The 20,396-nt window shown below is 36.3% G+C and overlaps 1 protein-coding gene across 7 annotated transcripts in view; it reads right to left on the bottom strand.

Annotated features, from left to right (window-relative positions):
* The window catches only part of SHPRH (SNF2 histone linker PHD RING helicase), an 86,167-nt gene that overhangs the window by 34,290 nt on the left and 31,481 nt on the right, over positions 1–20,396 (bottom strand). For all 7 annotated transcript variants that reach the window (XR_004957553.1, XM_036247867.1, XM_036247872.1 and 4 more), the window contains 7 exons: positions 17,247–17,335; positions 14,836–14,928; positions 6,363–6,470; positions 5,217–5,359; positions 1,897–2,070; positions 1,522–1,584; positions 345–570 (listed from right to left, as the gene is read on the bottom strand). Coding sequence is in view for 6 of the 7 variants with exons in the window: in XM_036247867.1 (XP_036103760.1) it covers positions 345–570; positions 1,522–1,584; positions 1,897–2,070; positions 5,217–5,359; positions 6,363–6,470; positions 14,836–14,928; positions 17,247–17,335 (896 nt within the window). In the remaining variant the exon portion in view is untranslated. The remainder of the gene's footprint in view (positions 1–344; positions 571–1,521; positions 1,585–1,896; positions 2,071–5,216; positions 5,360–6,362; positions 6,471–14,835; positions 14,929–17,246; positions 17,336–20,396) is intronic.

Here is a 20,396-nt window from a genome sequence, read left to right on the forward strand (position 1 = left end):
GCAAAACAAAATGAAAAATTAAAAAAAAATCTCTCATTTCACAGAATAGCAGGGTAAGATCAAGTTAACAACAAAATAACCATTTTCACAGTTAAATAAAAGGTTCCATGTATTTTAATTTTAATAATAATTTTCTTTTAGTAATTTTATAAATAGAAGTTCCTTATTTGTTCAATGTTATTGTACTAGTTTTTCATAATTACAATCACTACATTTTAGGATAAGAGAAATTATAATACCTTAAGTCTCTAAGCAAATTTTTAAAAACTAAAGAGGAAAAGAAAAGTAGCAACTAAAATAAATGTAAAGGAGAACTTAATATTGGAAGTTTAAAAATACTGCACCTTGTATTCCTTCTTCCAAGCTTCAAAGAGATCCATTGAAGTGCTTCCTTCGTCAATGAACTCAGGGTCAAATCTATGTGATTTTGCAAAGGCGAGTAGAGCTTTCAGAGATCGCTCCGTCTCACTTACTGCCCACAGACCCCGGCTGGTGGTAGGAACTCTATCATCCACCAGCCCTTCTTCATCTTCTATCATCTCCTCAAATATTGCAGTCTGGCCTTTGACTCTAAAGATATACAAGAACAAAATAACAGTGACTACTGTCAGTGGGTGAAAAGCACTATAAAAGCCATACTGGCAAAGCCAATAGGGAAACAAGGTCAGTAATAAAAATTTCAACAATTTTTAATGTCACACCTACAAGATTATACTTGCAGGTCTTTGGGAAAAATTACAGCAACTCTGAAAATGCTTGAGGCCTCATAAATTTGAGCAGTGTTTCTCAAGAGCTGTCTAGCATAATAAATGGCAATAAATTCCAGGCTGAAATCTTACTCTGAGAATTAAAACAATGGAAAACACAAACTACCACCAACCATACAAAAACAAATACACAAACAAACAAAACCCACAAAATGATCTCTTCTTTGAGGCAATTAGAACTTAGTTTTTCCTCAATTTCCATTTTTGTAAAATAGAAATAATTTTGCTAATGCCAAAGCTATATGTATTTACTAAGTAGCTCAGGTAGAAGATTTCAAATTTGTGTTGTAAATTAATAATGAGAGCTAACATTTTGTAGGACACTAACCATGTATCAAACACTATACTAAGCAATTAAGTGCATATTCCTATTTAATATCAAAAGAACCAAAACTCAATGAGGTAAGTGTTGTTATTATATGCATTTCACAAATGAGCATACTGAGACTTGGAGGTAATTTCCCCACAATAGTGGGCAGGGATTTGAGTTGAAATCTGTTGGACTCCAGTCTGTTACTCCCCTAAACTATCTCTTAATTAGACATTTCTGCATGACATGAGCATCTGACGGTAAACTTCTGCATAGGTGAAACTGAGCATGTTAAACGATCAAATGCTAAAGCTTATGGAATTGATTTAATAAAAGAAAAAAATATAAGAACGATTACTGTAAAGAAAATATAGTCTTCTAATTTAAAACATCAAGTCTTGTAAATGTCTCATTTTCCTGATGGGAAATAATCACAGAACTTACGTGTGAGAAAACAGCTTCGATTCATACTCTGTGAACAATTCATCAGCCTTACAAAAGACACAGCTGGAAAAGAAGAAACTGTTAGTGAAATATTCACAAACACATCCAGCAAACAAATACTTTCTAAGAAAGGCTAACTATTTATATTTCACTTTTACTTTTTAACAAATATGCCAGTTTAGAAAAGAAAAAACAGTTCAGTATGTGGTCCTTTACTGTTTTATTTTTTAAGTTAGATTAATAATACATCTCTACTTCTGTCTGAATTCAAATGCAAAAAAACCTTCCATTATCTAAACCAGTGTTTCTTCTCTCAGAAGAAATATAGCTGAATGGAGTGACACCATTGCATTAATGATTTCTCCTAGTACCCACCAGTTGAGAGGAAGTCTTATTGGCCGGAGGTGGCAGATTGTTGCAGACTCAATAACATTACGAGATGGAGGTCCCTCCAGGTTTTTCACAGCCTCTCTTACTAGCTTCTGGAATTTATTTAGTTCTTCCATTTGTGTCGTTAGTAAGAACTGAAGACCTCTGCAATCACGGAACCTAATTCGCATCACCAGCACCGAACACAACACAAAGAAATGAACAGTCAGTCAATTTCTTCAAATTCAGAAAATGGCTGCTAAACAAAGAAACTGCAACATTCTACCTAGTCCCACTTTAGTGAGTTTACCTTAGAAGCATATTCTATTGGTATCTATTAGTATCTACTGGATTGTTTACTATAAAAAGTCTGACAGTTCCTGTTCTCAGAAACAACAAAACAGTACTCAAAATCTGTCTTAGATGTCTTGGAAAGATTATGATTGCCACATTCTTTCTTTTTAAACCTGACTGACTACAGATGTACCTCCTGACATGCTCATGTGGAGAGGTGACTGCAGGATGAAAGATAAAGACAGAAAATTGGAGAGTAAGAAAAATAGCCAAGAGACATGTCACTTGTTACAAGACTTTATATATGTATGTGTGTATTTTATTAAGCATTTTCTATATGCCAGACAATTTGCGAAACATGTCTCCTGTATAGTATAGATACTATACTCATGATATGAATAAAGCTTAACAAATTAATTTAATTTGTTTCAAAGTTATTTTGTGGCAGAGTTAAGAGTTAAACCCAAACAATGCTTTTAACTATTTTGATAAACTATGGATGAAATAGGCTAAGAAAAAAAAAATGTATGGATGTGTGTATATGAATTTATGAAAAGAAAAAAAAACATGGAATAAAAAAAATTTAAAAATGGGAAATATAGACATGATTTCCCTTTTAAATTAAGAGTACATCCCCTGCCCTGGCCAGTTTGGCTCACCAGTTAGAGCAGCGGCCCGCAGACCAGAGTCCCGGGTTCGGTTCCTGCTAAGGGCACCCACCTTGGTTGCGGTTCATCCCCAGGCCCGGTTGGGGTTGTGTGGGTGGCAACCAGTCGACGTGTCTCTCTCACATCGATGTTTCTCTCTCTCTTCCTCTCTCTCTATCTGAAGATAAATGCAAAAAAAAAAAAAAATGTCCTTGGGTGAGGATAAAAACAAAAAAAGAGCATATCCCCTCCTTCCTAGTATGCCACACGCCCCTCTCTTCAAGTTGTTCTTTAGAGACAACTCTCGTTACTGAATGCTTCTCCAACATTTCACAACACTAATTTGTTTCTTTCTGTCCATGGTATTTATTAAAAATATCATTTATTTTAGTATTTTGTTATGTTCAGTTTTTATATGGTCATATTTCTCAAATTATTCATAGGTGTTGCCTTCTCATTAAACTAAAATTTAGAAGGTAAGAGTTAGATCATATCGTTTAAAAAAAAAAACCATGTAACGGACAGATAGCTGTTGAATACTTTTAAAAAATTTATATAGATACTTATACAAAATTCACAAGAAGAAAACAAATTTTTAAAATTTCTAATTTATTAGAAATTTAAAACACTCTTCGGTAATTAGTTTTTGAACCAAAGAGAAGAAGTAGCTTTGCAAAAATTTCTCTTTACTAACTCATGTCTAAGCCACGTGACTAGAGCCTGAAAAATATTATCACAGATCAGCATTTAACAAGTCTTAGCAATGTTCTCTCTTACAGGTCCTTTAAATGAAAGAGAAGAAAACATAGTAAGAGAAGGTAGCTCTTAAACACCATACTAAATGGTAGACACCATTTTAGGTAAGCACTTTAAAATTATTAATTTTCTAATTCTCACAACAATGCTGTGTGGTTTTATAGATGAAAAACTAAGGCACCAAGAGCTTAGATTTCTTTCCCCACGTTGCAGGTATGAACACAGGTAGTCTGACTTGAGAACCTACCTATGCTCTTAATCACTAAGTTACATAGCCTTTCCCAAGAATCATTAACAAGCAAACATGAATAATCTCATTAAAAAACATAGCAGCAGTGTTAAAATAATCTCTCTCTCTGTCTCTCTCTGTGTATAAACTTAGCTACAGGTAAGTTACACATTTTAAAATGTGTTTTACCAATCTTAATACCAATAATCTTTCTATCGGTGTCTAATGTGTTTTTTTTTTAAAGAATGTTTGTACAATGAATGTACATTTTACATCTCCTATTGGTCCTTTAACAGCCCTGGGACTTCAAAACATTTAATAGGAGATATGTTCTAATATGGGAACTTAGAACTTTTAAGTAGTTTCTGTATGATTTAAGAAAAACAAGCTCAAGATATTTGAAATCTTTTCTTATCAGCTGATTCCACAATGCTGGCAGAACACATTAGGACACGGTTTTTAAACTGGATACAACGAACCATAACTGAAATAATTATTCTGGAACAGTAATTCTTGAGCTTAACAGGGGAAAAACGAAAGTGCTTTCAGGAGTGTAACATGCTGCATGTGTTTCAGAAACAAGAAGCCCATTAGATTCTGGATGGCGAAAAAGGCAATTGCAATAAAGCACATCCACGTTAATGATGACATGGAAAATGTAGCAAATTTCTTCAGAGTTTTAGCAGACATTTCGAAAAGCTTTTAGAAGAGTAAATTAAAACACTTCAAAAATATTTCAAAGATATTCTTACGATGAAGTTTTCATTGAAAACTAACATTAATCCCAAAGCTGATCTTAGGCAGAGATGTGATCTGAGAAGCAATAAGATTCTCTCCCTGTTCCCCACCACCTAAAATAAACAGTTCTGCCACAACACCTAAATGCCCCACATTAGATAGACATTTCTTTGAATCATGGCACTGAATATACTTTTGACAGAGTAAATATGTTCTTTGGGAATAATTATTCACCATTTCTATATCTAGAGCAATATCCAAATTACCGATAAAGACCGTGAAGAGTAAGTGTTGACGAGAAGAAAGATGGGTAAGAGAGAGCAGGTAACAATGTAAAACCTGCCACTGTGGCAAGTGATGCTTAGTATCTGGGGAATGAATTATACAGGGAAGTATGAATGCTTTACTCCAAAGACAAAATTCTCCAAAACAAAGTCAAAACTTTCTTCAACAAAGATACAAAGAAAACACTTTAAGCAGATTAAAAAAAGGTTTCTTTTTTAGACTTACACCGAATATTCTGATTTGAAGTGTACTCAACTATATGTAAATTCGAGATGTTGGTAATCATATGTTCCTATATTTCACTGTACCTCTTAATACCAAATAATCTGAATATTTGGGGTGGCTTATAGTTATTCTATTTTATAATACTTTCTTACTTCTCTGACATAGAAAGCTTGCTAGTTTGTTGCTTGTAGTTGCTGGTTATTTCGTTTCGCACTCGTTGAACAAGCTCCTCATCAATAGAAAATTCTATTGCTCTGTGGATCACATTCAGCCACCAAGGAGAATTAGAATAAATCTGCATAAAAAAAAAAAAAAAAGACAAGAGGTGATCAATTAATGCTGTTGTAGTACTCACTATGTTTCTATCACTTGGAAGGGTGATGTAAAAAATTCCAAGGCAGCAATAACTGCTACTCCAAAGGGAATTACAACAGTGGTGAGACAAGTGCACATTCTCTACATACAACGGGGGAGCACGGCTTTCGCATAATATAATTAAAGAGACACCAGTTTCCTGTCTACTCTGCATGAATGAGAATTTATTGTGCACACTTGTACAACAAAGTTGTGCTAAAACGTTTTTTACCAAAATGAAAATTCAGTACTTCCTCCATATATTTGAAAAGTTAACAGGCTTCTTTCTTAATAAGAGATTCATGCTAATACTCAACTAATAGAACTAGATTATACTCAATGAATAGTCTATGACAACTAACAAAATTCTATGTCTGAATATTAAATAACTGATTAATTAGGAAGAATAAAATGTACAGTAACTGGTAAAAATAAAAAAGTAAATGAGAGTGTATTTTGTGTAGCCTCCTCTTTAGACTTTGCCACTGATGTCATAAAAGGGAAATTTTAGAAATGACAAATGGCTCGTATTCCATAAGAAAAACACCTGTGGTTCTAATGTTCTGACATCTTAAAAGAAGAGAGTGTGGCAACATATACATCTAAGAGTAAAAGAAGATTAAGAAAGTCTTTACTTACTTCAAAAGACAACTTGTAATATATACCCAAGGTAAAAGAAACCGATTATAGGTTAAAAGAAACGAAAAAGAGTAACTTCAAAATAGTGAAGTTACACAAAATAGTAACACAAAATATCTACGTGTCTGTTCATTCAATAAATAAACACTGCTAAGAGCAAATAAACTTTTATTGTGGAACAGGTACCATATTAGGGGCTTAGAATTACAAGTGACTACATAAATTCAAGTTTCTCCCCACACCAAAACAATAGCCCAAATGTTATATGCAGACACACAAGTAAGAAAGCCGTCTGGGGGACACACCTTTCTCTGGAGCTCACGCATGGTCTGCTGCACAGGCAGCAAGGCTTGCTGGGCCTCAGCAACCTCCGTGTTGCACTTGCTCATGTAATGCTCCCTCAGCTGTCTGGCCTGCATGAAAACAGCAAACAGCACACACTTTCACTCCAGAATATAATGTACCATGATGTTTTAAGAACTATGTGTTTATTTTATTTATTTATTTTTTAAATCCTCACCCGAGGATATTTTTCTATTTATCATCAGTTAGAGTGGGAGGGAGGAAGAGGGAGGGAGAGAGAAACATTGACATGAGAGAGACACATCGACTGGCTACCTCCCACATGACCTGACCAGGGCGGGGGACGAACCACACCCGAGGTACGTGCCCTTGACCGGAATCGCACCCGAGACTCAGTGGTCTGCAGATACATACTCTAACCGCTGAGCCAAACCAGCTAGGGCCAATGTGGTTATTTTATATATTTAAAGCTACTTAACCCAATTTCAGCATAAAACTCTACAAGTATACTGCAGAGAACATAAAAGCCATGCCAGAAATTCCTAAATTGCTGTTCTATATACAAGAGAACATATTAACCAGTTAAGCCACAAAATTTAAGAAATCCCAAGGATTTGCTCTCAAAAGTTTTATCAACTTTTTAATTAAAAAAAGGAGGGGAGTAAGGAGAGTAACATTTAAAATTATGAGGTGAAGCAAGGATACCTTTTAGAATCTCATATCTGATTGATCTTAATTTTTTGAATTTACTTCATTTTAGAAATAATAGTTGCGAATACACAGTAACACAGGTGTTGCAGATTGACTTGAGTTTCCCCCAAATCCATATGGTGAAGCCCTGACCCCCACTGTGACCACATCTGGAGATGGGGCCTGTAAGGATGTGATCAGAGGTGTAAATGTAGTTAAATGAGACCACGGGGTGAAGCCCAAGTCCAGAACGACGGGTCTCCTTAAAGAAAAGGGAGACAACAGGGATGCGAACAAACCAAAGTCCAGGTGAGGACACAGAGAGAGGACAAGCCAAGGAGCGTCCTTGGGAGAAACCAACCCTGCTGACATCTTGATCTGAGAACACTAGACTCCAGAACTGTGAGAAATAAATTTCAGTTGTTTAAGCCTCCCAGTCTGTGGTATTTTGTTATATCAGTCTTGGCAGATTAATGCAACAAGGATCTAAAAAGTCCTCCCCTTTCAGCTTAAGGATCACATAATTTGCAAGCAACAGAAATACTGTAAAATGTATTCTTATAAACCACAGGCACCGCCTTCCTGGGCTTCTGTTACTTCATTTACAAAAGGAGGGGGCTGAAGTAGTGAGTTCTCAGATCTTGTCTGGTGTTGGATACTGTGCCTTCGTGCTCTATGAGTTAGCCAAAAGTGATAATTCGTGGAAACACATCCATGTATATAGTGTGAGCCTTCCTCCTCGTGATGCATTTTCCCTTTTCCTGTCACAAACTTCCAGTTAATTTCTATTAAAACTCCTTGGCTATAATTATTGGTCATGAAATCTGTCTACTAGCAGACTGGACTATCTCCCAGTTTCATGTCACTAAGGGCATTTAAACAGAGCAACTCATTATGTGCAAAGATTAGATGTCCGCAGTGAGAACATTTTACTCAAAAATTTCTAACACTTAGATTGCCATGTAATATTAGAAAGACTGTCCATACTTATACAATCTCATTTTTATATTGTTGATTCAAAGAAACACTCTGACAGGTTCAATACATTTCAAACATACCTACTATTTAGATTTAAGCTTTGCCATCTCTTTGACCTTTAGAAATGCAAAAATCCATGGGCAAATTAGCATACGCTTATTAACAATTTATAATGAATTAATTTATAACATCACTCTTTCCAGAGAGAGTCAGTACTCATTGCAGAGGGCACTTCTTTGAGGACATAAGAAATAACACTGAAGGGATTCCAAAATGGTGGCGGAATGAATGGAAGCTAATCTCCCAGGACCAAACCGGAATTACAACTAAAATAAAGACAAATCATTGGGGAAAAAGCAACAGAAAAGCAGCTTGTGAGGACCATATACCCAGGGACACTGACTCGATCCTGGTAGGACTGTGGAGGCGCGAGGGAGGCTGGGAGCCTACAGAGAGGAGCAGTCTTAGCTGAGAGCAGCGCCCTCGGGTTACACTCCCAAGCCGGCTCCACAGCGTGAAGGGTCAGGACAGAGCACTAAAACAGCCACAGCCACTCACCTTGGGCTCTGGCAGAGGGAGGGGAGACTGGACTGGAACTGTGTGGGGACACTTGGGATCTGGAGGGCACTCAGAGCTTTTGCTGAATTGCAGCCACGCAGGACGGTGGCCATCTTACTCGTTCCCAGGGTTCAGGGGAGAGGTGAAGGCCCTTCCCTCGGAGAATCAACCCCATCCATGTGGGCCATTGAAATGCAATTTGAGGCTCATTACCAACCAGTATCTGCCCCACCTTTGAGAAATCCTCTTATGCTGAACACCTGAGAGAGTTTTTCATTCAACTGAGAACCCAAGGCTCTTCAAATAACCAATACTAGTAGCCTCCAGGTAAAAAGCTAGAGGATAACTGAACTATCCCTGGGCTTGCAAATCTATCCAGGAAAGTAAAACTTGACAGTGGTGTTTAACGTGGGTCCTCCCACGCTCATCCAAACTCAGTAGAGGGAGCCACAAACAGTAGAACACCAACACCCACAGGAAATATTTGGCAAGCTCCAAAACCCAGAGATAGCCAAAATGGTGAAACAAAGAAACAAATCCCAAATGAAAGAACAAGAGACCTCTACCAGAGATGAGATAAAAGAAATGCAGTTAAGCAAGTTATCAGAGGTAGAATTCAGGTCTTAAGGAAGCTCAAAAGCATGAATAAAGACATCAATACCATGAGTAAAGACATAAAAAGACTGAAAATCAACCAACTGGAAATGAAAATCCACCAAGAAGAAATGAAGAATGACATAGCAGAAATAAAGAACACATTGGAAAGACTAAATAGCAGAGTTGAGGAAGCTGAGGACCAGACCAGTGAATTAGAAGACAGGGCAGAAAAAAATCAACCAATCAGAAAACCAAAAGGAAAAAACAATTAAAAAACAGGAAGACAGCTTAAGAGAACTGTGGGACAACTGGAAATGTAATAATATTCACATCATAGGAGTCCCTGAAGAAGAAAATGAGCAAGGGTTAGAGAATATATTTGAAGAAATAGTGACAGAATACTTCCCTAATTTGGTGAAGGAAGAAGGCATTCAAGTTCAAGAAGCACAGAGAGCCCCAAGTAAGAAGAACCCAAAGAGGTCAACACAAAGACACATAGTAATTAAAATGACAAAAATTAAACACAAAGAGAGAATCCTAAAGGCAGCAAGAGATAAGCAACAGGTTACCTACAAAGAAATCCCTGTAAGACTATCAGCTGACTTCTCCACAGACACACTACAGGCCAGAAGGGAATGGCATGATGTAATCAAGGTCATGAAAGACAAGGATATGAATCCAAGACTACTCTACCCAACAAGGCTATCATTCAAAATAGAAGGTCAAATAAAGAGCTTCCAAGACAAAAAAAGGCTAAGGGAATACATTAGCTAGCACCAAACTAGCACTGCAAGAAATATTAAAAGGACTGCTGTAATTAGTAGAAGAAATAGAAAGAAAATACAACCACACTAAACAAAAATGGCAATAAATAAGTACATATCAATAATCACCTTAAATGTAAATGGACTGAATGCTCTGATAAAAAGACACAGAGTAGCTGACTGGATAAAGACAGCATGACTCACATATATGTTGTTTCAAGAGACCCATCTCACAACAAAATGCTCACATAGATTGAAAGTGAAGGGATGGAAAAAAAATCTTTCAGGCAAACGGAAAGGAAAAAAAAGCTGGGGTAGCAATACTCATCTGATAAAACAGATTTCAAAATGAAGGCCATAACTAGAGACAAAGAAGGCCACCACATAATATTGAAAGGATCTATCCAACAGGAAGATTGCTCTGGTTTTCTCTTTGGTTGCTTTCTAGTTCTTTAAGTTGTGCAATTAGATATTCTATTAGAAATTTTTTTTTTTTTTGAGATACAAATACAAAAAATCAGAAATGAAAGAGGAGAAGAAACAACCTTGGTAAACATATATGCACCCAATATAGGAGCATCAAAATATATTAAAAATCTTCAGGAGGACTTCAAAGGAGAAATCAACAGCAATACAATCATAGCAGGGGACTTCAATACCCTGCTGCCATCACTGGATAGATCTTCTAGACAAAAAATTAACAAGGAACCACAGACTCTAAATGAAGCGCTAAATCCAATGGATTTAATAGATATCTACAGAGAATTACACCCCAAAACTACAGAATTCACAATCTTCTCAAATGCACATGGGACATTCTCAAAGACAGACCACATGTTAGGACACAAACTAAGTCTCTACAAGTTCAAGAAGATTGAAATCATATCAAGCATCTTCTCAGATCACAATGGCATGCAACTAGAAATCAATTGCAATAAGAACGTGCAAAGGACATTTGAACACATGGAGGCTAAATAGCATATTATTAAACAATGAATGGATTACTGAGGAGATCAAGGAAGAAATTAAAAGCTTCCTGGAAACCAATGAAAATGAACACACAACACAAAGTCTATGGGATGCAGTGAAAGCAGTTCTGAGAGGAAGGTTCATAGTACCACAGGCCTATCTCAAAAAAACAAAAAAAATTTCTAATAGAATATCTAATTGCACAACTTAAAGAACTAGAAAGCAACCAAAGAGAAAACCAGAGCAAGTAGAAGGAAGGACATAGTAAAGATCAGAGCAGAAATAAATGACATAGAAACCAGAAAAACAATTCAAAGGATCAATGAAACAAAGTGCTGGTTTTTCGAAAAGATAAACAAGATTGATGGACCCTTAACTAGACTCACCAAGAAACAAAGAGAAAGAACCCAAATACAAAAAATCAGAAATGAAAGAGGAGAAGAAACAACTGACACCACAGAAGTACAAAGGATCGTTAACAAATACTATGAACAATTATATGGCAATAAATTTGACAATCTAAGTGAAATGGACAAATTTCTAGAAATACATAGTCTCCCAAAACTGGACCAGGAAGAGATAAAAAATTGAACAGACCAATAACAACTAAGGAAATTGAAGATGTAATCAAGACTCTCCCAGCAGCCCTGGTCGGTTTGGCTCAGCGGTTAGAGAGTCGGCCTGCGGTCCGGAGAGACCCAGGTTCAGTTCCCGCTAAGGGCATGTACCTCGGTTGCAGTTTGTCCCCGGCCCTGGTCGGTCGTGCGGGTGGCGGCCACTCGATGTGTTCCTTTCGCATCGATGTTTCTCTCTCTCCCTCCCACTCTACCTGAACAAAAAAATGTCCTCAGGTGAGGATAAACAAACAAAAAAAAAGACTCTCCAGCAAACAAAAGCCTAGGCCCGATGACTTCACCGGGGAGTTTTACCAAACTAACACCCATTCCCCTCAAACTATTTCAAAAAATTCAAGAAAATGGAAGGCTTCCAAACTCGTTTTATGAGGCCAGCATGATTCTAATTACAAAACCAGTAAAAAACTCTACAAAGAAAGAAAAATACAGGCCAATATCCCTGATGAACATAGATGCCAAAATCCTGAACAAAATACTAGCAAACCGAATCCTGCAATACATCAAAAAAATTATTCACCATGACCAAGTGGGATTCATCCCAAAGAAGCAAGGCTGGTAAAATATTTGCAAATCAATAAATGTGATACACCACATAAACAAAATGAAAGATAAAAACCACATGATCATATCAATAGATGCTGAAAAAGCATTCGACAAAATCCAGCACCCATTTCTGATAAAACCGCTCAGCAATTTGGGAACAGAGGGATCATATCTCGACATAATAAAGGCCATATATGAAAGACCTATAGCTAACATCATACTCAATGGGCAAAAACTAAAAGCAGTTCCCTTAAGTACAGGAACAAGAAAGAGATGCCCACTTTCACCACTCATATTTAACATAGTACTGGAAGTCTTAGCCACAGCAATCAGACCGGAAGAAAAAAGAAAAGGGATCCAAATTGGAAAGGAGGAAGTGAAACTGTCATTATTCGCAGATGACATGATATTATACATAGAAAACCCTAAAGACTCCATCAACAATCTATTAGACTTAATAAATGAATTAGGCAAAGTAGCAGGATACAAAATTAACATCAAGAAATCTACGGCATTCTTATACACTAATGATGAACTCACAGAAAGAGAAACTAAAAAAACAATCCCATTTACCATCGCGGCAAAAAAATTAAGATACCTAGGAATAAACTTAACCAAAGAAATAAAGGACCTATTTGCAGAAAACTACAGGACACTGAAAAAAAAAATAAAGACATAAAAAAGTGGAAGCACATACCTTGTTCAGGGATTGGAAGAATTAACATCATTAAAATGTTCATATTATTCAAAGCAATCTACAGATTCAATGCCATCTCCATCAAAATACCAACAACATATTTCACAGAACTAGAACAAACACTTCAAAAGTTCATATGGAACCAAAAAAGACTCCGAAAGCAATCTTGAAAAAGAAGGACAAAGTAGGTGGGACCATAATACCAAATATCAGGTTATATTACAAAGCTAGTGTAATCAAAACAGCCTGGTACTGGAATAAGAATAGGCATATAGACCAGTGGAACAAAACAGAGAACCTGTAAAATAACCTAAGATATTATGCTCAATTAATATTTGACTAAGGTGGCAAGAGTATACAATGGAGTAAAGACAGCCTCTTTAATAAATGGTGTTGGGAAAATTGGACAGCTACATGCAAAAAAATGAAATTAGACCATCAACTTATATTATACATTAGAATAAACTCAAAATGAATAAAAGACTTTTAAATATGACTTGTGAATCCATAAAAATCATAGAAGAAAATATAGGCAACAAAATTTCGAACATCATATGCAGCAGAATTTTCATTGATACCTCACCTAAGGCAAAAGAAACAAAGGAAAAAAATGAACACATGGGACTACATCAAAGTCAAAAGCTTCTGTACAGCAAAAGAAACAACCATCAAAATGGAAAGGGAACCCACTCTATGGGAGAGCATAATTGCCAATGATACATCAAATAAGGGGTTAATTTCCAAAATATAAAGAGTACTCATACAACTCAAAAAAAGGAAGACAAAAAACCCAATTAAAAAATGGGTAGAGGAAATAAATAGACACCTCTCCAAACAGGACATACAAATGGCTAAGAGACATATGAAGAAATGCTGAACATCACTAATCATCAGAGAGATATAAATTAAAACAACAATGAGGTATCACCTCATATCTTTCAGAATGGCCACCATCAGCAAATCATCAAACAATAAGTGCTGGTGAGGATGTGGAGAAAAGGGGACTCTAGTACACTGCAGGTAGGATGCAGACTGGTGCAGCCAGTATGGAAAACAATGTGGTGTTACCTCAAAAAATTAAAAATTGAATTGCCATTTGACCCAGTGATCCCACTTCTAGAAATATACCCTAAGAAGCCTGAAACACCAATCAGAAAGAATATATGTACCCCCATGTTTGTAGCAGCACTATTTACAATAGCTAAGATCTGGAAACAGCCCAAGTGTCCATCAGTAGATGAATGCATAAAAAAGCTGTGGTACATGTACACAACAGAGTACTATGCAGCTGTTAAGAAAGAAAGCTCTCTTAATCGTTTGAGATGACATGGAGGGATCTGAAGAGTATTATCCTAAGCGAAATAAGTCAAGCAGAGAAAGACAAATCTCACATGATCTCACTTATTTGTGGAATATAATGAACGTAACAGTCTGAGGAACAGCGTAGACCCAGGGATGTGGAAGTAGGGTACAGACTGACAACTGTCAGAAGATGGGGTGGGAGGGGAGAGAAGAGATAGACCACAGAACTTATATGCATGTACGCATAACCGATACACACGGACAACTAAGCTGGGGATGGGGTGGGGTGGGGAATGGGGAGGAGGGTGTCAATGGGGAAAAAAGGAGAAAATCTGTAACAAAAATAAATTAATAAAAAAAATACTGAAAAAAAGAAATAACACTGAAAATTTGAAGTGAATGTTATAAATAATGTGGTGATAGTATAAAACTTTATTTTTACTAAACTACATCTTATGCAGATCTGTCACAAGATCAACAAGGTCTTTCCAAATGTGCTTTGATGACCAGCGCCCCTGTCTACAACAAGCCGCACCCTGACTGCAAGCGGGTCACCAGAGAAGCAATGGTTCTGCCTTTCTCTGCCACCCCAACCCCCACAGCGAACTTAGAAACGTCACAGCAGGAGGAAAACACGATCACCTTTATTTCAATGTTGAATGTCCTAGGAAATATCAATTAGGTGGAGCATGAAGTCTGAAAAAAATATTCTTTAACAGAAAGACTGAAAAATAATAATTACCTCTTCCTCAAGTCTGCCATCTCGCAAGGTAGGAGGTATCCCTGGGTGCTTGTCTGCCAACAATTCCATCAAGTTATGAGTAGCATGAAGTCGCTACGAACACACGAAAGACAGCAATTACGACAGCCAAGGCAGTGGACTCAAGGGGGAACCTGCTGTTCATGTGGCATGCAGAACCCTGACACCACCTAGTCATATCACTGGCTAGAGTGCCAACTTTCTCAGAGAAAACCGAAGTCGGATTTATAGTAAAAGTCTTAATTCACAATGACATAAATTTTCTTTTCATTAAAAATCTGGTCTTATAAAATATGTGTATGTATTTAGCAGAATATGTTAATATGGGTGTATTTTTTCTATTATGTAAACATTTGTCTATACGGGGAACAATGAGGATGCCAAATAAGTCCAGGAAAGTAAAAAGGTAGAGTGCATAGACTTGATTCCTCTTCTGGGAAATGAGTCTGGATGAGCCTAGCAATTACATTATGATAAAAATAAGGACAATGAAATATAGGGCTGTGACCTGGATCTGCTGAACTTAAGGGCAGAACAGGGGAGGGGCTGGTGCTGAAGACGGTATAGGAGAACTCTGTCTCAGTCTCTGTATTCAATATAAGCCAGGAGTCTCAGTGACATTGAGTCTGCAGCTGGTTAGATGGCTGGACTCAAGGGCTATGAGTAGAAATAAAGAGAAGGTAAATTCTGTCTGTTAACTTGGGAAGACAGATAAGGGCAGAAGGACCAGGAAACTGTGTTTTGGTAAGATTTGATTTGGTGCCAGTGATTTGAGACTGTAAAGGTTTACTGTTTGGCTACAGAATACCATGGTATAGATCTTTGTAGAGTTGACTTTTGAAGTTACCTTAACTGTTTTATGTCTGTCTTTTCAACATGGCTTCATAGGTGACACAGTCAGCAACACTATCAGATTTAAAACAGTGTAAATGACACTAGAGAAACAGAGTGGGAGACACGTGGCCCCTCTTGTCTGTGTGCTTATGGAGGACATCTGCTGCTCTCTGCACAAGGGGGCGGAATGCACTGGGAGAAATACTTATCTCTCCACCCCTTACACATTTTATCCCGAGGGAACAGAGTGGCTAATCTGACTGGATAGAGCAGAATACTCAGTGGGCCATGATTTACCAGTAGGTGGGGTTGTTATGACCCAAAGGAAGAACCAGGCTGGTTGCTTACTCTTGAGCTTAGGCATACTGGACTTCTCTCTCTTGCCCACTCTTCTACTTTGGTTTCCTTTATTCTGGAGCATGATACCTTTGCATTTCCTCCTTCTCCCATGAGGCAAACACATTTGCTTAAGGTCCAGGGCTTGCCTTCTGTGCTCCTTATCCATGCAGAATATAAACAGACTTGTATTTAATTTTCCCTCCTCTTCTCTCTCCCCCCAAACACACCTTCTACTATTCACTGAAGCACAGGTTAACATGACCCCAGAGTCTAGATTCTGAACGATAAAGAAGTCTCACCAGGGGCTCAAGACTAAACTTAACAAAATTTATAAAAGTGGTCCTTATTTACCATTCAGCTACAGAGGCTTGTCTATATAACCCAATGGACAGAATCAAGAATGGGATGAGATTTAATACTTAAATGTTATAATTCAAGTCTCCAAAACTGCCTAAAAGACCTCCAAAAATTAAATTAGAAGACCATTGCACAGGTTTTATTACTTAGTTCCATTGCTAAATTTAACTCATTTTCTTTATTTTTTGGTGAAAACCAGTGAATAAATGTGTTGATATTCATATGCAAAAGCAATAAAACTGACCTCAATCTTTGAAGTACAAATAGTTCAAGCTACTTTTCTAATTTAAGTTAGATTTAGCTAGTCAGCCTTGTGCCAACACCAGCTTGAACATATGGAATAGAAGTGATTCTCAAACTTTCATGTATAGTCAGCCCTCCACTTCTGCAGGTTTCAAGTTTGCAGACTCAACTTTCATGGATGAAAAATATCTGGGGAAAAAGAAAATCCCAGAAAATTCCAAAATGTAAAACTTGAATTTGCCATAAACACACACTACGCTGAATCCACATAAATGAAGTGATGTGGAGGCATATTCTACTCCAGCTTATATGCAAATACAGGTTATATGTAAAACTATGCCATTTTATGTAAGGGACTTAAGCATCTACAGATTTTGATATTATTGGGGTGGGGTGGGGGGAGGTGGTGGTCCTGGAACCAACTCCCTGGGGACATTGAGGGAGAACTGTATATGCAAAAGTCATCTTGGGTGCTTATTAAAAGGACTGAATCCCAAGCTTCATTCCTAGAGATTATGACTCAGAACATTTGTTACCCTCCATCTTCTTAAATATTCAGAAAAATTATTTTGTAAAAAATGAAATAAAATATGTACTTGAAACCGTTTAGTTTCACTTACTTGGAGTGAATCAGTTTTGAGTTTTCCTTTATGCTCCTCAGATGAACGCAACACTTCTCTGTACAGTTCTGCAGCCAGCGCATACTCACCTGAAGCATGAAAACGTATTTAAAGCATGAGAATGGCATGTACTTAGCTTCCAGTGTGATCTAGTTATCTATATTTAAAGACGTCTATAAAAATATAACTTAGCTATTAAAACTCACTATTTTATTTAAGAAAAGGAATTTGACTTGGTGTTAATATGCTTGACCCAATAAAAAAAATGATGATAGGTCCTTTCTTTTGTTAATTTCACATAATAGGACACCAATCAAATGTATTCACAATGTTTTAAAATTACACTGAAAAACAAATGTAATTTACTTCTAATTTAGACAAATAATTTTCCTCTCACTGAAGTTAGAGAGTACCAATTACTAGTCATTATGATGTTTCAAATTAGGACAAGTTTAGGGTGATTATAGGTATTTAAAAACAAATATTAAAAATACTATGACTAACCAACACTAATTCTCAGAAAAATAACATACTCTTCTTGATAGGTGTTGTTCTTGATGGCCAAAATAATTTGCAATTAGAAACTACATTTCAAGAACTTAGAGATTCTTCTTTTCCATTTCTGGTCACAGAAATCAAAATCAGTCTGAGATTTATGCTGTTTTATATTATTTATAATTAGCACTTCATTCAAATAAAATAATTTAAAAAGTATCAATTAAAAATATAGGTTGGGCCCTGACCAGTTTTGCTCAGTGGTTATAGTTAGAGCATCAGGCCTTGGACCAATGAGTCACGGGTTTGATTCCGGTCAAGGGCATGTACCTCGGTTGTGGTTTATCCCCGGCCCTGGTCAGGGTCATGCAGGAAGCAATCTGTGGATGTGTCCCTCTCACGTTGATGTTTCTCTCTCTCTCTCTCTCTCTCTCCCTCCCTCCCTCCCTCCCATGTTATCTGAAGATAAACAGAAAAATATCCTCTGGTGAGGATTAAAAATAAATAAGGAAATAAATTAAATAAACAAACAAACAAAAGTACAGGTTGGCAAACTATATGGTTCATGGGTCCTACCTGACTCTTTGTATTTCTATAGGTACCATGAGCTAAGAATGAGTTTTACATTTTTAAATAGTTGAAAAAAATTCAAAAGAATATACTTGGTGAGCTGTAAAAATTAGGTGAAAGTAAATTTTGGGGTCCGTGAACAGTTTTACTGAATCTCAGCCATGCTCGCTTTTCATGGCTGCTTTTGCACTCTGACAGTAGAGCTGAGCAGCTGCAACAGGTCTATGGCTTGCAAAGCCTAAAATATTTATTATCTGGTTATTTCACAAAAAGTTTGATGACGCCTCAATGAAAGGAGAGATGAAACATTTTTAATGGCACGAATAATGAAACCTATCTCATTTGCTGCCTAAGAAAAAATTTTAAACTAGTAATTTATAAATACAATTAAAATAAAAATTTTAAAGTGGCAAAATCATGAAATACAAAAAAAGGCAGAGATGTTCTAGTTTCAGTTTATTGGAGGATAAAAAAAAAAAGCTTTTATTTCCTGATCATCACATACACTTGCTTGTTGTTTTTTAACTTCAATCAGGTTTTATTAATATTGTAGATTTAGGACTTTGACAGAGCCTTGAGTTTTCTTTTTATCTCTCTATATATACACCTTTGTAAATTTTGTTGTTGTTTTTCTTTTTTATCAATGCTGATCATATATAACTATAAACATATACTTTTATTGTAAAATATACATAACATGAAATTTACCATTTCAACCATTTTTAAGTGTGAGAGTTCAGAGGCATTAAGTCCAGTCACATTGTTGTGCAAAACACTTGCTTTTATACATAACATTGCTTTATACTGAGTTCTACCAGTTACCTAATATAAAGTTTTCGAAAGCACACATTTTCATACAACTTTACAATAAGCCCATTTCTATTCACTTTGATAAAGAAGATTATTTTCACAATAATAAAATCACATTATAATGCAAGAGTAACACTCAATTATTGTCACACAATGAACCCTCTTTTTTTTTTTAGTTTTGAAGACTCTTGTGAAGCTTTTGAAAAGACAGATGCATTCAATTAGTATTTATACTATCATATATAAAGAATAATTCACATGATAATTCTCCATTCATCATTACTATACCTATTAAAGGAGGTATAATGACTGAAATAAAATCTAAGTAGTTGAATTTGAACTATTCACTATAATATCTATTTGTTTTCTGCTTATTAAAAAGACATGTTTTCTCGGGAAGACACAAAATATGCAGTCAATAAGTTATACAATTTTATGTCAAATTTGCAATAACCACTCTTTGCCACTTGATGGCAGTAACATTTTCAAAAAACAAACTGTACTGCATTTGATATTGCTTACCGAACGTTCTCCAAAAAATATGTGCAGAAAACCCATTATACAAAACTGGAATAATACCATGTTTTTAATACCATAATCAGTGAGGACTTAGAATATGCATTGCATATAATTCAATACGTATATTTTATGTGAGTAAATCCCTCTAGAGTTTGAAATTAATTTTAGATCTTCATTCTGATCTCAACATTGGAAGAGTTTAAATTATTTAAGTTAAATATGTAATGTTACTTTTAAAAATGTATATATTTTTAATTTGCATCTCTCTGATGATTAGTGATGTTGAGCATTTCTTCATATGTCTCTTGGCCATTTGTATGTGCTCACCTCACACCTGTCAGAATGGCCGCTGTCAACAAATCATCAAACAACAAGTGTTGGTGAGGGTGTGGAGAAAAGGGGACTTCTAGTACACTGCTAGTGGGAATGCAGACTGGTGCAGCCACTATGGAAAACAATATGGTGTTACCTCAAAAAATTAAAAATTGAACTTCCATTTGACCCAGTGATCCTGTTTCTAGGAATATACCTTAAGAAGCCTGAAACATCAATCAGGAAGAATATATGTACCCCTATGTTAATAGCAGCACTATTTACAATAGCTAAGATCTGGAAACAGCCCAAGTGTCCATCAGTAGACGAATGGATAACAAAGCAGTGGTACATATACACAATGGAGTACTATGCAGCTGTAAGAAAGAAAGCTCTCTTAATCGTTTGAGACGACATGGAGGGACCTAGAAAGTATTATCCTAA

Source organism: Molossus molossus, unplaced genomic scaffold, assembly GCF_014108415.1.
Source record: "Molossus molossus isolate mMolMol1 unplaced genomic scaffold, mMolMol1.p scaffold_m16_p_8, whole genome shotgun sequence".
Classification (NCBI taxonomy): Eukaryota; Metazoa; Chordata; class Mammalia; order Chiroptera; family Molossidae; genus Molossus; species Molossus molossus.